This window comes from Neophocaena asiaeorientalis, unplaced genomic scaffold (genome assembly GCF_003031525.2).
Source record: "Neophocaena asiaeorientalis asiaeorientalis breed wild unplaced genomic scaffold, Neophocaena_asiaeorientalis_V1.1 scaffold4, whole genome shotgun sequence".
Lineage (NCBI taxonomy): Eukaryota > Metazoa > Chordata > Mammalia > Artiodactyla > Phocoenidae > Neophocaena > Neophocaena asiaeorientalis.
Window position 1 is genome coordinate 2,387,351 of NW_020173682.1, and position 21,424 is coordinate 2,408,774.

The 21,424-nt window shown below is 41.2% G+C and overlaps 1 protein-coding gene across 2 annotated transcripts in view; it reads left to right on the plus strand.

Moving 5' to 3' along the window:
- Positions 1-18,568, plus strand: part of STAM (signal transducing adaptor molecule) — a 67,915-nt gene extending 49,347 nt beyond the window's left edge. For both annotated transcript variants that reach the window (XM_024750102.1, XM_024750103.1), the window contains 4 exons: positions 190-244; positions 816-969; positions 2,794-2,966; positions 17,283-18,568. In XM_024750102.1, coding sequence (XP_024605870.1) covers positions 190-244; positions 816-969; positions 2,794-2,966; positions 17,283-17,481 — 581 coding nt within the window. In that variant the 3' untranslated portion in view covers positions 17,482-18,568. The remainder of the gene's footprint in view (positions 1-189; positions 245-815; positions 970-2,793; positions 2,967-17,282) is intronic.
- The last annotated feature ends 2,856 nt before the right edge of the window (positions 18,569-21,424 follow it).

The following is a 21,424-nucleotide window of genomic DNA, read 5'->3' on the forward strand; positions in this document are numbered from 1 at the left end:
GTCAATCTAAAGTACTGATTTTATAAATAGCTAGGAAAATCAGTCTTGGGTTCTGTGGGCTAAGTTAATTAATAGAATTTTTATTATTCCAAATTAGATCTTTTATTCCTTAAACTACATGAATATCCATCAGAGAGTTGCTTTCTTTTGCTGCATTTTCTTATATTTCTTTAAATCTTGTCATCTTAGCCATGTGTCACCAGATGGGGCCTCTCATTGATGAGAAGCTGGAAGATATTGACAGGTAAAAGAACATGCGCTCCGTCTGTACCGTGTACCTTCTTCTCCACAGATCTCTCTAAACTGCATATTGGAATACAGCTGCCTTGTATTTTATTTTATTTTCATTTTAAAGATATGGCCATTCTCATTCACTTGTTTTCTACTTGATGTGGGAATTAAAATTAGACCCATCTGCCCCCACTCCCGCTTTTAAATGAGGATTTACTTGACTTTCATTATGTTAGTCTGTTTTAAAAATAAGGGTTAACTATTATAATCATATTTGCTGTAAGTGGCATCATCAGGGCCCACACATGACCTATCTGTTATTAATGAGGGAAACCTGGATATTTGAGGTAAAGTCAAGTACAATAAGCTAGAGTCCTTCCAGTACAGCACCTAAATCTGAAACAGTTTTGGTTGCTTTGGAGCTAGGCTATAGGATTTTTTTTTTTTCATTACAAGGTTAAATTTTTAATAATGTCTACTTACACCACTCTTTGCCATTTTTGCTATTTTGATGCATCTTATTATTTAGAACATTATATCATTTAAATAGCAGTTATGTGTCACATTATTGTATAATATTTCAGAAAACATTCAGAACTCTCAGAGCTCAATGTTAAAGTGATGGAGGCCCTGTCCTTGTATACCAAGTTAATGAATGAAGATCCAATGTATTCCATGTATGCAAAATTACAGAATCAGCAGTATTATATTCAGTCATCTGGTGTTTCTGGTTCTCAGGTAAGCTTTTAAAAATGCAAGTATTTCATTTTAAATTCTCAAGTATATTTGAGATTATTTGGAGTAGCTGTGTTTTTGTAGAAAGTGAAACTTTCTAAAAGTGATGTTTGTAGTAAAAATAAAGTTAAAAAGATTTTTTCACTTGACAAATACAATGTGTAGTATGCTAGCTATAATAATAGTTCTTGTTCTAAAAAATTATTTTTCTGCAGGGGTGCACGTCAATCACTGTCAAGCTTTAAAAAAAAAAAAAAAAAAACAGATACTTTGACTCTACGCAGACCTATTGAATCCAGGCATGAGGCCCAAACATCTGTATATTTTTAAAGCTTCATATCTAGTTATCTAGTTAAGAACTACAATTTTTGTCTGAGTAAAATTTCTAATTATTACTAAATTCTTGTATCTACCATTTTCAGTTTTATAGTGACTTTCTTTAATCTGCATTTTTTCCATTCCTTTACATGAGAATGTGTGTAATGCAACAGAGAGCGCTTTTTCCTCTCGTCATGCCCAGCAACTATTTCAAGAGCCCATTTCCCACAAACTCACTCAGTTCAGGGTATAGGGAGTAGTTAGTCAGACACAGCATTTCATCCATGTAGGGTAGCATAAACTTTGTGCAGATGAATTTTTTTTTGACGCAGTCCACTTCTGGAGTGAGGGGCCAGAACCCTGGAGAAGAGCAGCCAGGCCTGAGAAACGTGAGGCTGGATGACACCTACCCATGAGTCTTGATGCCAGTGTGAGCCAGCAGACAAAGAGAAACCCTTCACGTTCAATTCGCAAAGTACAAACAGTTGTATTTGTGAGGACTGGACTAGCTGCGTCCATAATGAAGACCTTTTGGATTCTGTGTGTAGTGAGTCTCGTGTGGCTTAACACAGCCTTCAGATGATTGTTAATTTTGTTTCCTGATGAGTGTGTTACTGTCCTAACAGCTGCTACAAGTCTCACTCCCTGGACAGTGGAGTTCTGTTTTCAAACATGTGAAATGGAAGGATCTAATGGATACTACAGAAAATGAGAATATTATGTGTGTTTAAGATTCGGGGGGCACTTAAGACTAATCTCTTTAGCTTAAAACAAGTATAGTTTTTAGGTGCAGGGGTACGCAAACAATGGCCCAAGGGCAAAGTCCAGCCTCCCACCTCTTTTTTAAAATCAATTTTTACTGGAACACAGCCGTTCTCATTCGTTTCTCCATCGTTGCTGGCTGCTTTCTCTATGGGCAGAGCCCAGTAGTTTCAACAGAGCGCACATGGCCCACAAAGCCTGCCCCATTTACTGTCTGGGCCCTGGACAAAGAAGTCTGCTGACCTTGCTTTAGGAGGATAGCTTGCTCTATGTTCAGTAAGCTGTAACTTAGGAGATATATCTCTGTGTAGATGCCTGGAAACAAATGCAGACTGTTGCTGTAATGCAGTGAATTCAAACACTCTTCTTCAGCATTTGGGGGTTCATTTTAGGGAGATACAGTATCAACGTGGAAAGAGGGATTATATTAGTATAAAATTTCAAGGTAAGTTTCTTTACTGCTTCTGTACGGAGACAGACACGAGTTTAGCTAATGTTTCCCTGAAAACAAAAATCATCAGAAGCCCACTTCACTGAAAAGCACTTTTTAAAACACCTGTCGTAAAGCAACTGTACCCCAATTAAAAATAAATAAATAAATAAAATCTACATAAAAAAATAAAATGCCTGTCACCAGAAGGAACTCAGAAAACCATTTCAGAGATGTAATCGTTGCTCTTTTGTAAGTGAACGCATGGCTGTTGAAATCCGAGGGACCCTAATGTGTTTTGTCTCCGACTGTCCTAGGTGTACCCGGGCCCTCCTCAAAGCGGTGCCTACCTGGTCGCAGGGAGCGCGCAGCTGAGCCAGCCCCAGAGCTACAGCCTTCCCCCAGAGCAGCTGTCTTCTCTCAGCCAAGGAGCCGTGCTGCCTGCCAGCCCAGCCCTTCCTAGTCAGCAGGCTCAGGCTTCCTACCCCAAGTAATGTGATCATTGGCTCTTGTTTGCTTTTAGTGCTGTTAAAACTCTCAGGTGCCCTTGGTCGTCTGTAATCATAAAAAATGGATAAGAAAAATCCAGGGTAGGTGTCATCACTGATGCCAGATGGTCAGCCCCGTCTGTGGTGGCAGGTGGGTTCTGTAGGAGCCCCCTGCAGTGCTGCAGTCCTAGCCAGCATGCCAGCCCTCTGTCCTATTGAGTCCTTTAACTGCTGTATTCTGGTTTTAGCTTTGTGTGTTTTATATTCCTTCCATCATAATTTCTTTTGTTTTAATCCGAGTCTGTGATAATATTTGTTAAGAACTTCAATGTAACTTAAATTTATTTTGATAACTATAATTTAATGCTTTACACAAATTTCACATAAAAGCTGAATGTTCCTGTGGTTATTATTTTAGAATTTATAGTTCTGGGCTGTCTCTTAAAGACAAATATTCCCTTTTTTTTACCCTGTGTGGGAATTTAGTATATATCACAGCATGATAAACCACATGAAAAGAGACAGTACAAGAAGCTGTACACCCCTGTGGTTCATGGGGCGAGTAGCTGAATATGAAATGACAGGCCCATTGATCTGGTCATTTACTTAGAATGCCCCTATCATGTAAATGATTATATTTATACATTATATTATTCATAATTTATAAATGCCTTTTCTACTTCAGTGGGCATCTAAGCTGAAGTCATCACTTTGGATCGAATAGGTAGGCTTAAGAATTCAGTAGTGTGTAACTCCAGAGGTCATGATGTTCTGACTCACAACAGGAGTTTCTTGGTGGCACAGGTACAATTTCTAGGGACCTTTCCATCAATGTTGGAGTTGCCCAGAATGCTCCTATACTGCCCTCACTATTGTATTGTTCATCCTCCAAAGAGTCACACTCTAGGGATGCTTGGGGATTGTCAAACATGATTTTGTGGTCACAACTCGTATTCTGAAGTGACCTTAAGAAGGATGGTGATGCTGAAGCCTGTTACAGGCATCAAACAGCAGCGACAAGAAAACAGCGCCCCCTACTGGGTCATGTAGCTTAGGAAAAAGTTAGCTCTAACTCTGTTTGTCCAAGGACTTCTGTTTCTTTTCTTTTCTTTTTAAGTCTCAGTTTGGTAAAAAGCGAATACCCTTACATAGAAATTGGTAGGGAGCAACTATTAGGAGAGTAACATGCTGCTTTAAAATTAGATCAAAGTGAGTAGAGGTAGGTATTGCTGAGAAGTTAGCCAGTGTACTCGAGTAGTATATATAGGAACCTCTCAGATGCTTTAGTATTAGCCAGAAGTGCCGCCTCTGTCCCAGCTAGTCCTCTGTTACCATGTCACATGCTTCTCTGGATGTCTCATTACTGGAGATTACTTGGGATACATTCTTAGTTCAGAGCCTTGAGGAATTATCCTTGGAAGTGAGATTCTCTGTTGGGAGGTTCTTAAACCATGACGTGCTGTAGAGCCAGAGCACCTTGCCGCTGTTTGCTGGGGGCTGCTCTGTCCTCTTCTGCCATTTGGATGCGAGACCCCCGTGCAGGACCCGCGCTGTGTTCCAGGGCCTGGCTACTGACGTGCTGTAGCTGTAAATGTCGCCTCTCCAGAAACACAAGTACATTTCAGTAGGTGCTTTTTGCAGAGCATATCCTTGAAACGTTTAGCCCTCTTCGCCGGGCTAATTGCTGCTTATCCTTCAGCTCTTAGCTTAGCTTCATCTTTACTAGAAGCTTGTCTTGCCTTCGCACCTCGTCAGCACTGTTCCTCCTCTGATGCTGTCTCAGGCCCCCAGCGCCTCGTGTTATCGTGTTGTCCTCTGTATCCCCACTAAACTGTCATATCTTGAGAGCTGGAGCGGCATCTTTCACCTTTAGAGCCATACTATGTAGCACAGAGTTTTACACCTGGTAGGAACTCAGTAAATATTTGATAAGTAAATGTTTTGATGGTAATTTCAAGGGCTGTGTTAGGCCAGTGAGATATATGTTTCAATACCTTGAAAAGGCTTCACACAGGCTTTGAGGCAATTTTTTTTTTTTTTTTTTTTGGGGGAACAGGCTCTGGACGCTCAGGCTCAGCGGCCACGGCTCACGGGCCCAGTCACTCTGCGGCATGTGGGATCTTCCCAGACCGGGGCATGAACCCGTGTCCCCTGCATCAGCAGGCAGACTCTCAACCACTGCACCACCAGGGAAGCCCAAGGAGGAATTCTTTCCCCACCCCGTTTTTGGTAGGCAGGTTTTTTCATGTCCCTCAGTTTGTATCTAGGAGGCAATTTCTTATTCTTTTACATAGAATTTTGGCTTTAGGGTGGTCACTTTTCCAGACTTCTGTCACCCTAGGGTGATATTACTGATAACTGGGGATGGTGGTACTGATACAGTTTTCTAGACCTACCTGAGTGATGGTGGCCACGATGATACTAAGGTGACCAAAGCTACGTACTTACTTGTCGGTTATTTCATTTTACATCTGTTAAACAGATGTTTTCTGTGTCTGAGTTTGACGTTGTAGGTATAAGTGAGATCATACGGTATTTGTCCTTCTCTGTCACAGGGGCAAGGTTTCCTTCTTTCTCACGGCTGAATACTATTCATGTGTGTGTGTATCTCTATCTCTGCCTCACACCTTCTTTACCCATTTATCCCTTGACGGACCCTTAACTTTTCCCATTTCTTGGCTATTGTGAGTAATGCTGCAATGAACATAGGAATGCAGATACCTCTTTGAGATCCTGATTTCAGTTCCTTTGGATATATGCCCAGAAGCAGCATTGCTGGATCATATCGTAGCTCTATTTTTAATTTTTTGAGGAACCTCCATACTCTTTTCCATACTGACTGTACCAACACTGCATAGATGTTCTCTTTTCTCTACATCTTCACCAGCAGTCCTTACTTCTGGTGTTTTTGATCATAGCCAGTGCAACAGGTGTGAGGTGATACCGTGTGGTTTTGATTTTATTTTTCTGGTGGATAGTGATGTTGAGCGCCTTTTCATGTGCCTGTTGGCCATTTGTATGTCTTCTTTGGAAAAATGTTTATTCAGGTCCTCTGCCCATTCTTTAATCAGGTTGTTAGGGTGTTTTTTTTTAAACATCTTTATTGGAGTATAATTGCTTTACGTTGTTATGTTAGTTGCTGCTGTATAACAAAGTGAATCAGCTATAAGTATACATCTATCCCCATATCCCCTCCCTCTTGTGTCTCCCTCCCACTGTCCCTATTCCACACCTCTGGGTGGTCACAAAGCACTGAGCTGATCTCCCTGTGCTATGCGGCTGCTTCCCACTAGCTATCTATTTTACATTTGGTAGTGAATATATGTCCATGCAACTCTCTCACTTCGTCCCAGCTTACCCTTCCCCCACCCCGTGTCCTTAAGTGCATTCTCTACGTCTGAGTCTTTATTCCTGTCCTGCCCCTAGGTTCTTCAGAACCTTTTTTTTTTTTTCAGGGTTCCACATATATGTGTTAGCATACGGTATTTGTTTTTCTCTTTCTGACTTCACTCTGTGTGACAGACTCTAGGTCCATCCACCTCACTACAAATAACTCAATTTCATCTATTTTTATGGCTGAGCAATATTCCATTGTATATATGTGCCACATCTTCTTTATTCATTCATTTGTCAATGGGCACTTAGGTTGCTTCCATGTCCTGGCTATTGTAAATAGTGCTGCAATGAACATTGTGATACACGGCTGTTTTTGAATTATGGTTTTCTCACGGTATATTCCCAGGAGTGGGATTGCTGGATCATATGGTAGTTCTACTTTTAGTTTTCTACGGAACCTCCATACTGTTCTCCATAGTGGCTGTATCAATTTACGTTCCCACCAAGAGTGCAAGGGGGGTCCCTTTACAACCTCTCCAGAATTTACTGTTTGCACACGTTTTGATGATGGCCATTCTGACCAGTGTGAGGTGGTACCTCATTGTAGTTTTGATTTGCATTTCTCTAATGATTAGTGACGTTGAGCATCCTTTCATGTGTTTGTTGGCAATCTGTATATCTTCTTCGGAGAAATGTCTATTTAGGTCTCCTGCCCATATTTGGACTGGGTTGTTTGTTTTTTTGATATTGAGCTGCATGAGCTGCTTGAATATTTTAGAGATTAATTCTTTGTCAGTTGCTTCACTGGCAAATATTTTCTCCCATTCTGAGGGTTGTCTTTTTGTCTTGGTTATGGTTTCCTTTCCTGTGCAAAAGCTTTTAAGTTTCATTCGGTCCCACTTGTTTATTTTTGTTTTTATTTCCATTTCTCTACGAGGTGGGTCAAAAAGGATCTTGCTGTGATTTATGTCATAGAGTGTTCTGCCTATGTTTTCCTCTAAGAGTCTTATAGTGTCTGGCCTTATATTTAGGTCTTTAATCCATTTTGAGTTTATTTTTGTGTATGGTGTTAAGGAGTGTTCTACTTTCATTCTTTTACATGTAGCTGTCCAGTTTTCCCAGCACTACTTATTGAAGAGGCTGTCTTTTCTCCATTGTATATTTTTGCCTCCTTTATCAAAGATAAGGTGACCATATGTGCATGGGTTTATCTCTGGGCTTTACTTTCTGTTCCATTGATTTATATTGTGCCAGTACCATACTGCCTTGATTACTGTAGCTTTGCAGTATAGTTTGAAGTTGGGGAGCCTGATACCTGCAGCTCCGTTTTTCTTTCTCAAGGTTGCTTTGGCTCTTCGGGGCCTTTTGTGTTTCCATACAAATTGTGAAATTTTTGTTCTAGTTCTGTGAAAAATGCCATTGGTAGTTTGATAGGGATTGCATTGAATCTGTAGGTTGCTTTGGTTAGTATACTCATTTTCACAATGTTGATTCTTCCAATCCAAGAACATGCTATATCTCTCCATCTGTTTGTATCATCTTTAATTTCTTTCATCAGTGTCTTATACTTTTCTGAGTACAGGTCTTTTGTCTCCTTTGGTAGGTTTATTCCTAGGTATTATATTCTTTTCATTGCAATGGTAAATGGGAGTGTTTCCTTAATTTCCCTTCAGATTTTTCATCATTAGTGTATAGCAGTGCAAGAGATTTCTGTGCATTAATTTTGTATTCTGCTTTTCTGCCAAATTCATTGATTAGCTCTAGTAGTTTTCTGGTAGCATCTTTAGGATTCTCTATATATACTACCATCTCATTTGAAAACAGTGACAGTTTTACTTCTTTTCCAGTTTGGATTCCTTTTATTTCTTTTTTGTGTCTGATTGCTGTGGCTAAAACTTCCAAAACTATGTTGAATAATAGTGGTGAGAGTGGGCAACCTTGTCTTGTTCCTAATCTTAGTGGAAATGCTTTCAGTTTTTCACCACTGAGAATGATGTTGACTGTGGGTTTGTCATATATGCCTTTATTATGTTGAGGTACGTTCCCTACATGCCTACTTTCTGCAGAGTTTTTATCATAAATAGGTATTGCATTTTGTCGAAAGCTTCTTCTGCATCTATTGAGATGATCATATGGTTTCTATCCTTCAGTTTGTTAATATGGTGTATCACATTGATTGATTTGCATATATTAAAGAACCGTTGCATTCCTGGGGTAAACCCCACTTGATCATGGTGTATGATCCTTTTAATGTGCTGCTGGATTCTGTTTGCTAGTATGTTCTTTAGGATTTTTGCATCTATGTTCATCAGTGATATTGGCCTATCGTTTTCTTTATTTTTGACATCTTTGTCTGGTTTTGGTATCAGGGTGATGGTGGCCTTGTAGAATGAGTTTGGGAATGTTCCTTCCTCTGCTATATTTTGGAAGAGTTTGAGATGGATAGCTGTTAGCTGTTCTCTAAATGTTTGATAGAATTCGCCTGTGAAGCCATCTGGTCCTGGGCTTTAGTTGGAAGATTTTTAATCACAGTTTCAATTTCAGTGGTTGTGATTGGTCTGCTTCTATTTTCTCTTTTTTCCTGGTTCAGTCTCGGAAGGTTGTGCTTTACTAAGAATTTGTCCATTTCTTCCAGGTTGTCTGTTTTATTGGCATATAGTTGCTTGTAGTAAGCTCTTATAATCCTTTCTATTTCTGCAGTGTCAGTTGTTATTTCTCCATTTTGATTTCTAATTCTGTTGATTTGAGTCTTCTGCCCTTTTATCTTGGTAGTCTGGCTAATGGTTTATCAATTTTGTTTATCTTCTCAAAAACCAGCTTTTAGTTTTGTTGATCTTTGCTGTTGTTTTCTTCATTTGTTTTACATTGTTTTCTGATCTGATCTTTGTGATTTCTTTCCTTCTTCTGACTTTGGGTTTTTTTTGTTCTTCTTTTCTAACTGCTTTAGGTGTAAGGTTAGATTGTTTATTTGAGATGTTTCTTGTTTCTTGAGGTAGGATTGTATTGCTATAAATATCCCTCATAGAACTGCTTTTGCTGAATCCCATAGGTTTTGGACCGTCGTGTTTTCATTATCATTTGTTTCTAGGTATATTTTGATTTCCTCTTGGATTTCTTCAGTGTTTTCTTGCTTATTTAGTCATGTATTGTTTAGCCTCCATGTGTTTGTGTTTTTTACAGATTTTTTCCTGTAATTGATATCTAAGTTCATAGCATTGTGGTCAGAAATAATACTTGATACGGTTTCACTTTTCTTAAATTTACCAAGGCTTGATTTGTGACCCAAGCTATGATCTATCCTGGAGAGTGTTCTGTGAGCATTTGAGAAGGAAGTGTATTCTGTTAGTTTTTGGATGGAATGTCCTATAAATATCAATTAAGTCCATCTTGTTTAATGTATCATTTAAATCTTGTGTTTCCTTATTTATTTTCATTTTGTTTGATCTGTCCCTTGGTGAAAGTGGGGTGTTAAAGTCCCGTACTATGATTGTGTTACTGTCGATCTCCCCTTTTATGGCTGTTAGCATTTGCCTTATGTATTGAGGTGCTCCTATGTTGGGTGCATAAATATTTACAATTGTTATATCTTCTTGCATTGATCCCTTGATCATTATGTAGTGTCCTTCTCTGTCTCTTGTAATAGTTTTTATTTTAAAATCTATTTTGTCTGATATGAGAATTGCTACTGCAGCTTTCTTTTGATTTCCATTTGCATGGAATATCTTTTTCCATCCCCTCACTTTCAGTCTGTATGTGTCCCTAGGTCTGAAGTGGGTCTCTTGTAGACAGCATATATATGGGTCTTATTTTTGGATCCATTCAGCCAGTCTATGTCTTTTGGTTGGAGTATGTAATCCATTTACATTTAAGGTAATTATCGATATGTTTTCTTCCTATTACTGTTTTCTTAATTGTTTTGGGTTTGTTATTGTAGGTCTTTTCCTTCTCTTGTGTTTCCTGCCTAGAGAAGTTCCTTTAGATTTGTTTTAAAGCTGGTTTGGTGGTGCTGAATTCTCTTCTTTTGTTTGTCTGTAAAGGTTTTAATTTCTCCATCGAATCTGAATGAGATCCTTGCTGGGTAGAGTAATCTTGGTGTAGGTTCTTTCCTTTCATCACTGTAAATATGCCCTGCCACTCCCTTCTGGCTTGCAGAGTTTCTGCTGAAACATCAGCTGTTAACCTTATGGGGATTCCCTTATATGTTGTTGTTTTTCCCTTGCTGCTTTTAATATTTTTTCTTTGCATTTAATTCTTGATAGTTTGATTAATATGTGTCTTGGTGTGTTTCTCCTTGGATTTATCCTGTATGGGACTCTCTGCACTTCCTGGACTTGATTGACTATTTCCTCTCCCATATTAGGGTAGTTTTCAACTATAATGTTTTCAAATATTTTCTCAGTCCCTTTCTCTTTCTCTTCTTCTTTTGAGACCCCTGTAATTTGAATGTTGGTGCATTTAATGTTGTTCCAGAGGTCTCTGAGACTGTCCTTAATTCTTTTCATTCTTTTTTCTTTATTCTGGTCCGTGGTAGAGTTATTTCCACTATTTTATCTTCCAGGTCACTTATCTGTCCTTCTGCCTCAGTTATTCTGCTATTGATTCCTTGTAGAGGATTTTTAATTTCATTTATTGTGTTATTCATCATTGTTTGCTCTTTCGTTCTCCTATGTCCTTGTTAAATGTTTCTTGTACTTTCTCTATTCTATTTCCAAGATTTTGGATCATATTTACTATCATTATTCTGAATTCTTTTTCAGGTAGACTGCATATTCCCTCTTCATTTGTTTGGTCTGGTGGTTTTTTACCTTGGTCCTTCATCTGCTTCATATTTCTTGTCTCCCCATTTTGCTTAACTTACTGTGTTTGGGGTCTCCTTTTTGCAGGCTGCAGGTTCGTAGTTCCCATTGTTTTTGGTGTCTGCCCCCAGTGGCTAAGGTTGATTCAGTGGCTTGTGTAGGCTTCCTGGTGGAGGGGACTGGTGCCTGTGTTCTGCAGGATGAGGCTGATATTGTCTTTCTGGTGGGCAGGTCCATGTCTGGTGGCGTGTTTTGGGGTGTCTATGAACTCAGTATGGTTTAAGGCAGCCTCTCTGCTAATGGATGGGGTTGTGTTCCTGTCTTGCTAGTTGTTTGGCATAGGGGTGTCCAGCACTGAAGCTTGCTGGTCCTTGAGTGCATCTGGGTCTTAACGTTGAGATGGAGATCTCTGGGAGAGCTCTCACTGGTTGACATTACGGGGGGCTGGGAGGTCTCTGGTGGACCAATCTCCTGAACTCAGCTCTGCCACCTCAGAGGCTCAGACCTGACACCCGGCTGGAGCACCAAGACCCTGTCAGCCACATGGCTCAGAAGAAAAGGGAGAAAAAAAAAGAAAGAAGGAAAAAAAATTACAATAAATTAAGTTATTAAAATAAAAAAAATTAAAATAAAGAAATTAATAAAAAAGAAAGGAAGAGAGCCCCCAAACCAATAAACAAGTCCACCAATCATAATAAGCGCTAAAAACTAAACTAAAATAAACATATAAATCAGAAACTAGTCAGTTGCATACAGCAAACCCCAAGTCTGCAGTTTCTCCCAAAGTCCATTGCCTCTATTTGGGATGGTTCGTTGTCTATTCAGGTATTCCACAGATGCAGGTACATCAGGTTGATCGTGGAGATTTAATCCGCTGCTCCTGAGGCTGCTGGGAGAGATTTCCCTTTCTCTTCTTTGTTCGCACAGCTCCTGGGATTCAGCTTTGAATTTTGTCCCACCTCTGCGTCTGGGTTGCCGGAGGGCATCTGTTCTTCGCTCAGACGGGACGGAGTTAAAGGAGCCGCTGATTTGGGGGCCCTGGCTCACTCAGGCCGGGGTGAGGGAGGGGCACGGCGTGCGGGGCGAGCCTGCGGCGGCAGAGGCCGGCGTGACGTTGCACCAGCCTAAGGCGCGCCGTGTGTTCTCCCGGGGGAGTTGTCCCTGGATCCCGGGACCCTGGCAGTGGCGGGCTGCACAGGCTGGGAGGGAGGTGTGGGAGGGAGGGAGGGAGGTGTGGATACTGACCTGTGCTCGCAGGCAGGCTTTTTGGTGGCGGCAGCAGCAGCCTCAGTGTCTCATGCCCGTCTCTGGGGTCTGTGCTGATCGCCGCGGCTCGCGCTCATCTCTGGAGCTCGTTTAGGCGGTGCTCTGAATCCCCTCCCCTTGCACACCCCGAAACAATGGTCTCTTGCCTCTTAGTCAGTTCCAGACTTTTTCCTAGAGTCCCTCCCTGCTAGCTGTGGCACACTAGCCCCTTTCAGCCTGTGTTCACGCAGCCAACCCCAGTCCTCTCCCTGAGATCTGCCCTCCGAAGCTGGAGCCTCAGCTCCCGGCCCCGCCCGCCATTTTGTCCCACCTCTGCGTCTGGGTTGCCGGAGGGCATCTGTTCTTCGCTCAGACGGGACGGAGTTAAAGGAGCCGCTGATTTGGGGGCCCTGGCTCACTCAGGCCGGGGTGAGGGAGGGGCACGGCGTGCGGGGCGAGCCTGCGGCGGCAGAGGCCGGCGTGACGTTGCACCAGCCTAAGGCGCGCCGTGTGTTCTCCCGGGGGAGTTGTCCCTGGATCCCGGGACCCTGGCAGTGGCGGGCTGCACAGGCTGGGAGGGAGGTGTGGGAGGGAGGGAGGGAGGTGTGGATACTGACCTGTGCTCGCAGGCAGGCTTTTTGGTGGCGGCAGCAGCAGCCTCAGTGTCTCATGCCCGTCTCTGGGGTCTGTGCTGATCGCCGCGGCTCGCGCTCATCTCTGGAGCTCGTTTAGGCGGTGCTCTGAATCCCCTCCCCTTGCACACCCCGAAACAATGGTCTCTTGCCTCTTAGTCAGTTCCAGACTTTTTCCTAGAGTCCCTCCCTGCTAGCTGTGGCACACTAGCCCCTTTCAGCCTGTGTTCACGCAGCCAACCCCAGTCCTCTCCCTGAGATCTGCCCTCCGAAGCTGGAGCCTCAGCTCCCGGCCCCGCCCGCCTCGGCGGGTGAGCAGACAAGCCTCTCGGGCTGGTGAGTGCCGGTCGGCACCGATCCTCTGTGCGGGAATCTCTCCGCTTTGCCCTCCGCACCCCTGTGGCTGCGCTCTCCTCCGCGGCTCCGAAGCTTCCTCCCTCCCCATCCCCCATCTCCACCAGAGAAGGGGCTTCTAGTGTGTGGAAACTGTTCCTCCTTCACAGCTCCCTCCCAGCGGTGCAGGTCCCGTCCCTATTCTTTCGTCTCTGTTTATTCTTTTTTCTTCTGCCCTACCCAGGTATGTGGGGAGTTGGTTGCCTTTTGGGAGGTCTGAGGTCTTCTACCAGCGTTCAGTAGGTGTTCTGTAGGAGTTGTTTCACATGTAGGTGTATTTCTGATGTATTTGTGGGGAGGAAGGTGATGTCCACGTCTTACTCCTCCGCCATCTTGAAGGTCCTCCTGAATTCTCCTGGATGGCTCCAACAAGGATGGTTCCCAGGGTAGTTTCTTGTGGCAGAAAGAATTCAGAGACAGAGGGGGAGGTCAAGAAAACAAAGTGATGATTTATTTAAGCGATGGATTTTTGGGTTTTTTGCCATTGAATTGTATGAGTTCTTTATGTATTTTGGATATTTACTCCTTACCAGATAATGTGATTTGCACATATTTTCTCCCATTTCATAGGTTGCCTTTTGGTTTTGTTGATGGTTTTCTTTGCTGTGCAGAAGCGTTTTAGTTTGATGCAGTCCCACTTACTGATTTTTGCTTTTGTTGCTTGTGTTTTTGCTGTATATTCAGGAAACCGCAGCCGAGACCAGTCTCAACAACCTTTTTCCCCTGTCTTTTCTTCTAGGAGTTTTACAGTTTCAGGTCTTAAATTTAAGTTTTTACTCCATTTCAAGTTCATTTTCGTGTGCGGTGTAAGACAGGGGACCTTTTTCTTCCTCGGCATGTGGTTATCCGGTTCTCCCAGCACCGTTTGTTGGGGAGGCTATCCTTTCCTCATTGAGTATTCTTGGCTCCCTTGGCAGATACTAGCTGACCATTGATTTGGAGTTTCCGAGCCTCAAGGTTGTTAGGGGCTAATGGAGGCAAACACACACAAAGTATGTTGTTACAACACAAATTACAAATAAAGGTATATGCAGAGTGCTTGAGGAGCCTCAGGGTTTAGGGAAGATTTCCAAGAAAAATACGCTCTTAAGACTGGAGGAAAAAGTAAGAATGATTGTCTGTCATGGACAGAGATGTGGGTCTCATGCTTTTGTTTACCTGACATGCTGTGAAACGTATGGTATCCATGGAATGGATGAAATGGGGAGCAGTGAAAACGCACGGTGCATGTTGGGCATTACCAGTGGTGCAGTGTTACTAAAGGGTTAAAGTCTCTGGGGGGAGAGGTGAGAGAGACGCTTGGACTTATTGACAAGGGTAATGGATGGTCCGAGATACCATGTTAAGGAGCTTGGGTCTTGTCTGGGAAAGCCCGTAAAGAGCTTCAGGTGGTGATAGTGTTGATGGATTCATAGGGACTAGGTTAGTAGCTGGTGGGCTAGTATATTAGGCAAGAAATGCTGAGTGTCTAACTACAAGATAGGGATGAGAAAAGGGTTATTTAGAGATGAGCAAATGATTGGCTATGGGTAACACAGTGGGGAGATAGTGCAGAGCAGAGATATAAGAGAATTGCTGGGTTTTAACCTTTAAACAGCTGGGTGGATGGTAGAACTTTTAAGTTGAGACAAGGAATATAGTACAGAGTGGGAATGGTTACAGTGATAGCTAACATTCGTGGGGTAGTAAGCACTAGGTGTTGTGCTGTGTGCTTTATGTGTATTAACTCATGGATGGTAATAACCCATGAAGTAGGTACAGTATTATCCCCATTTTACAGATGAGAAAACTGAGGCAGGGAGCAACGGCTCAGGTCCCATTTAGCTAAGATACAAACTAGGCATTCTGGCGCCAGAGCTTAGCACTTAGTCTCAACGTGATACGGTAGCATTGTTGTGACCCTTATCGATGTGACCAATAGCATGAAACCTGAGTGCTTGTAATGCTTTGTATTTCACAACACAACACTTGTGGAATGATAATGGGTGCTGCCTTTAAGCATGACTTACGTGGTTACATTAGTTGGTGGACTATAGTAGCAAATGACTATCTGTTATAATAGTGAATTGGTTTAATTTGTGCAAAGTACAAGAGTATTGAATTTACCAACATTGATTTATAAACAATCTAGGAATTGAAGAAAAGTTTAAAAATAGGCAGTATTTTGAAAATTTTAGGCAATTGCCCATTGTGTAGCTTGTTTTACATTTTTCACAGAGAGGTGGGGGGAAATCTGCTTGTTAAAGCTCTTCGTATTTCTCTTTGTATCCTGGTGTCTTACACATAGTGGAAAGTCGACTGTCAGGTTGGGGATGGGAAGAGAGGAAGCCGAGACATGAATCAGCTCGAGGGAGTTCTGGTCGGTGGATGGGATCCGTGCACAGAGGGGGCACCTTGCACTGGAGCACACTGGCAGGTGGCCGGTCCCAGCAGGAGGCGAGGCGGGATGTAGCTGTGGGTGTGGGTGCAGACAGTGGGTAAATGTGTTAGTGGGAGTAGATGGGAGGTCTCTGTTGTTTGCTTCTCTGTTTTCAGGGAATAAGACAAAGGAGGATATCAGGTCTTCATCTCCCCTAGTCTTCCAGCACTGCTCGTAGGGACCAGCCATTTCCGTGTGGCCAGACCCAGTGGTCACTTCCTTTTTGAAATACTTTCTTCACTTGGCCGTGACCGTGCTCTCCTAGTTTTCCTTCTGCCTTATTGCCACTCTTCAGCCTTCTTTGCCAGTGCCTCTTTATCTCCCTGACTTCTAGCTCTAGAGCTCAAAACACGGAGTGCTTTTTCCTCTGTCTGCAGTCGCTCCCTGGGGGATGTCATTCAGGTCCCTGACCTGAACGCTGCTTGTGTGTGCCGACGACCCCCGAATTCGAGCTCTGAGCCCTGACCTCTCTGCTGGGCTCCAGACCCGCATAGCTGACCACCTGCTCACTGTCATTTCTTGGCAGTCTCCTAGGTATCTCACTTGACATGTCCAAAACTGTGCTTGATTCTCCCTCCCCAAATCTGCCGTGGCCCTTATCTGTAGTCTTTTCTCTTTCAGTGAATGGCTACTATACCAGAGTAGAGTAGGACTTAGTTCTAAGATTTTACCTCAGACGTGATGTAAACTTCCTTTGATGGAAGTTCCTTCAAAATCGGACCCTTCCCTCCCCTTTCCTCCATGGCTCTCGCCAGCCGCCCGACGGGCTCTCACAGGGACGATTCCAGCAGCCCCCAGCCAGGTCACCTGGCTTCTGTCCTGGGCCCGGTGAGCCTGTTAAAGCCAAGTCACATCGCATCGCTCTTGTGTCCACAAGCAGCCAGTGTGTCTCTGTCCCACTCCAGTACACGCCAGAGTCTGCACGGCCCTGCACTCTGCGGCTCCTCCTCCCTGCTTCTGCCGCGTCGCTCCGGCCGCCCAGGCCTCCTTGCAGCTCCTTGAACATGCCGGGCCTTTTCTCTTCTCAAGGGCCTGCTTTTCTCCTTGCCTGAAAGCCTGTTTTCCTAGCTAATCGGTGTCTGTCCCTCCCCCTCTTTCCAGGTCTCTGCTTCAGTGTAGCTGTGTCTGAGCAGCCTCCGGGACCACCCTGGATACCCAGGAATCTCTTGTCCCAGGAACTCGGGGCTTCTCCCACGATGCTTTACGTTTCTTTATACCACCTCTTGTTACTACCTCTTGACATATTATACATTTTTTTATCATCTTTTTTATCCTGTTAGAATGTAAGCTCCATGATGATAGGGACGTTTCCCCTTCCTTCTTGATGATATCCCAGTGCCTCAAATAACAGTGTTCGGCACGTTATAGCTATTTACTAAGTATTTATTGAATGCGTTGCATGAATGAGTAACTGTTTCATGAACAGCTTTCCTGTTCATCTCTAAACAGCTGGGTAAGTCAGTGTTGATCTAACCAAGTGTTCTTTCCCTTCCACAGCACGATGGGCACTTCTGTTCAAGGAGGCACGTATCCCAGCCAGGCCTCAGTGTATAGTCCTCCTCCTGCTGCCCCCGACGTCACCATATACCAGAACGCAGGGAGCAGCCTGTCCCAGGTGCCGAACTATACTTTAACATCGGCGCTGCCCCAGCCGCCTCCGCCCCAGCAGCCGTACTCTCCGAAGGCCCTGCTGTAGGGCTGGAACTCCTCTTTGTGGCAAATACCTGCTAAACGCCCATGACAATGTTATGAGATTCTTTGATATCTTAAGATTTGTTTATCCTCAGCTTATAGGAATCATATCTTGGTCAACAAGTTCCAATATTCAAGAAGGGAGACCTCTCTTCAATTTGCACTGACTTTTTAGAGGTCCTCCCCTCCCCCTCCCCCAGAGGAATGAAACTACTTACAACATCTAATTCCTTTCGTAATATGAAAGAATCAGTGCAAGATTATTTGTCTCGTAAAATTACCTGGTCTGCAGCAAGCACCGTTGTGGCGGATGTGTGCATAGATCGCTGTGTAACTTCACTCGTGGCCACTTCGAACCACCGTGGTGATCATGTGAATATATTTAACCCTGTTAACTTAACTGACATTGCTGTTTAATTTTAATCATGAGCAACTACCATGTTTCATAATGTTTTGTGTAAATTTAAGAGAATTACACTGTCTTTTTGAACTGCAAGAGAACAATGCTGTAGCATATGTACATGAAGGCATTATGTTGTCCATGTTTCGGTTTCCCATTAAACTGAACCTTCCTTGGAGTAATTGTGCGCTGAACACACGTATGTTATGTCGTTGTGTGGCCTCTGCATACTACTAGCTGTCATCACACCAGCGTACAGTAGCTAAATTTTTGGTGCATTTATAGGAAATGATGATGTTCCCTTTTAAACTTTTACATTTTGGCATGATATTTCAGAATACTGTGGGACCATGAGACAAAATTAAGTTGGACCACATTCTTTATATCTTACTTTTAAAGAAATAATGTTAATTTACTTTTTCCTAGTTGAAGATAGTAATTAGGTTTCTAAGCTGTATACTGTGTTTATTGGTGGCAGTGACACCAAAGATAGAGGCAATGGATAGAAGCTTTGAAACTGGAAAGAAAACCTGAATTACACTACGTTTTCAAAGTCTCTTGTAATTATTTAGGCTATAACAAAATTTGATTCATCTGTCTTATTCCACTGCTAGTCTTTTAAATATGTCTTTAACACAGTGTATCCTTCAATTCTTCATTAAAATGGATGTAAGTGGATGTTTCAAAGTCATCTAGATTCCTGGCTTTGCTTAACGGTTTATTTATTCTTGTCTTTCAAACGGGATTTATGGGCTGCTCTCTCTCTTAAAGTTCTAGATGGAATTATTTTGGCTTCTTATTCAGGAGTAGTTTGAATGAATGCTTTTCTTTTAATCCATATGTAATACGTTTTCTACTGACATTTTAATCTCCTTAAATATTTATAATTTCCCTAGTTTTGTGCTATTATTTAAACAACTGAAAAATTGAGTTGAGCATCGTAGTAAATGAATTGATTTAGTAACAGGTGTCACACCATAAATGAAGATTTAATTTATATTTTCTGAGACTATTATGATCAGGTACTTGCTTTCCTTTTGGCAAATGATTCCATCTTTGGCAAGGTAGGTTCAAACTTAAATCTTCATCTTCAACTTAGGGTTTTTCACCCTAGTGTTGTGTTTTCCTGAATTTAGAGTATGTTGCCCTCAAATAGTAATTTTAAAATTTGAATTCAAACTTTACATTAAAATTTTTTTAATGCGTTGTTTTTTGATGAACATTGTCAAAACATTGTACTTTTTCTCATTCCAATTTGAATACTCTAGTTTAAGTGATACACTTCGTCTCAAGTCATATTGTATTTTTTTTCTCTTTGTCTTTTGATGAATTCCTGTTTACCAATGGCAAATGTATCATTTTTCCCATTTTATTTTGATATGCTTCATGATGTAAAATTAATGATATGTTCTCTAGTATGTGTTTTGCCCTGTAAAAGTCAAAGAATGGTGAAATGAAAAAAGGCTCCCCTTATTACAATGCATATGCAAGTTTCTTTACCTTTATAAAGATTTAAATGGTGAATACTTAAAACTGATACTATATTAGTTTGCATTTTTCACTTATTAGGTATAAAAATAGCAGGCGGAAAAAATTCCACTGAAAAGGAACCACTGTATTTTCCATGTTTCAGATGACATGGCAAGGACGGAAATAGGAAAGGACCAGTTAGGAGCACAGTGATTTTGTTCTGCAACCAGTGTATGTGTTGCACTTCCGTAAAATCTTTCTTTAAAAGATAGCTGTCCCTTTTTAAAGGCAATAGGATTATTTATAAAAAGAACTAACTATAATATGAATTTCTGTGAAGCAAATTTTACTTCTCAGTTTATTTCCTTTATAAAGTTTGTGTATCCATAAGCCAGTGACATTTGAATGGAAAAATTCAGCCCAGTTATATACTATCTAGCTTGAGTAGCCAACAAACCCCACAGTCAGTTGGATGGACAATATATCAGTGCCCTAAACCTACCTAGTAGGAATAATATGTAGTATGTCCTTACCATGATTTTACAGTCTTTTCTAACTCCCTGGTCCTGCTTCACCATAACCTGTCTCTCCTACTCAGTGATGAACCTTTTCCTGTGCCCAGAGATTCCCTTCTTTATATTAAAAACTTCTGGACCTTGTTTCTATACCTCTTAATTTTTGTAATTAGAATGCTTAATAGACCCTTAACATTCTTTTCTGATAGATACAATTTTCATATATGACATGTGTATAATTCAGCATGAAACTATCTTTAGTCCCAAGCCTCAAGTTTATACAAGATAAATTAGTGTCCTATATGATAAACCATGCAACTGCAAAAACTATATAATTATTTTCTAAAATGAGGTCCATTGGTATAATTGGTCAAATTTTTATTTCTTTAATACATTAAAATTAGTTTTCTTTTTCTCATCTTACCAATTGTATTAACAATTATATAGCATCCTGTTATATAACTCTTTAAATATTTAATAACAAAATTATAGTTTAAATTCTTCACTCATACCATTTTCTAATTCAAAAATTTTTTTTCTTTGTCGATGAATCCTTGTACCCTTTAGAATAAATATATAAAAGAAACTTACCTAAATATTTTCTCAAAGACGTTATGTTCAGTTATCTTTTATTTTAGAATCATGGTTCGATTAAGTGTTCTAGTCAAATATCTAGATTATTTTCTATGCTGTTTATAATTACATGCCCCCCTGGTTTTTAAGCAAAGCCGCCTTGAGTTTTATGTATTCTTTTTTAGTGTGGTCTTCCTTTGAAATTATAATACTTAGTAATTTTTTTCCCTGAAGTTTTTCTAGCTTCAGCAATATTTTTTCCTTATAATATTCTAGAGCATTTTAAATCTCAGTGTTTAAAATATTAGGTTTCCTTATTGAACAAAACCTAACATTTTATTGGTGATAACTTGTGGTCATACTGTTTGTTCTTTGTTGATTTTTCAATTCCCTAGCTTTATGTTAATACTTCCCTCTGCCATTATTCTCTGTTTCCTGCTTCTTTTAGAGTCAAGAGTTTCTGATAAAGATGGCAGATTAAATTATCGTGTCGGTAAGCCCTTGTATAAATGCGAAAGCAACTGATTCTAATAATCGTTTGATGTTCAGAGACTTAAAAAAAAAAGTTATATCTATTTTAGAAAAGAGTATATACAAATTCATTGATCTGCTGCCCTCATAAGAGTATATACAAATTCGTTGATCCACTGCCCTCATCAGTAACAAATACCTTTTGAGTTTATAGCCTCAAAATGTGTCTATGTATTTACAAATTATAAAAGTTCTCCTGTAGTAGAACTAATACATATAGTACTAATATAGTACTAATAGTATTAGTATATAGGATATGTATAGTATATACTATATGTATTAGTACTGTAATAACATATACTACTAATACATATAGCACATTATGAAACACACCAAAAATAGAAATCTTACAGGGCCAGAGATAAATTATTAATAGAAATTCTAATATTTTCTTCCCGTATCTCTGGTTCATTTAGTCTGTGCCCTAGGATGTATATGTCCGATTTGGAGACCACTGT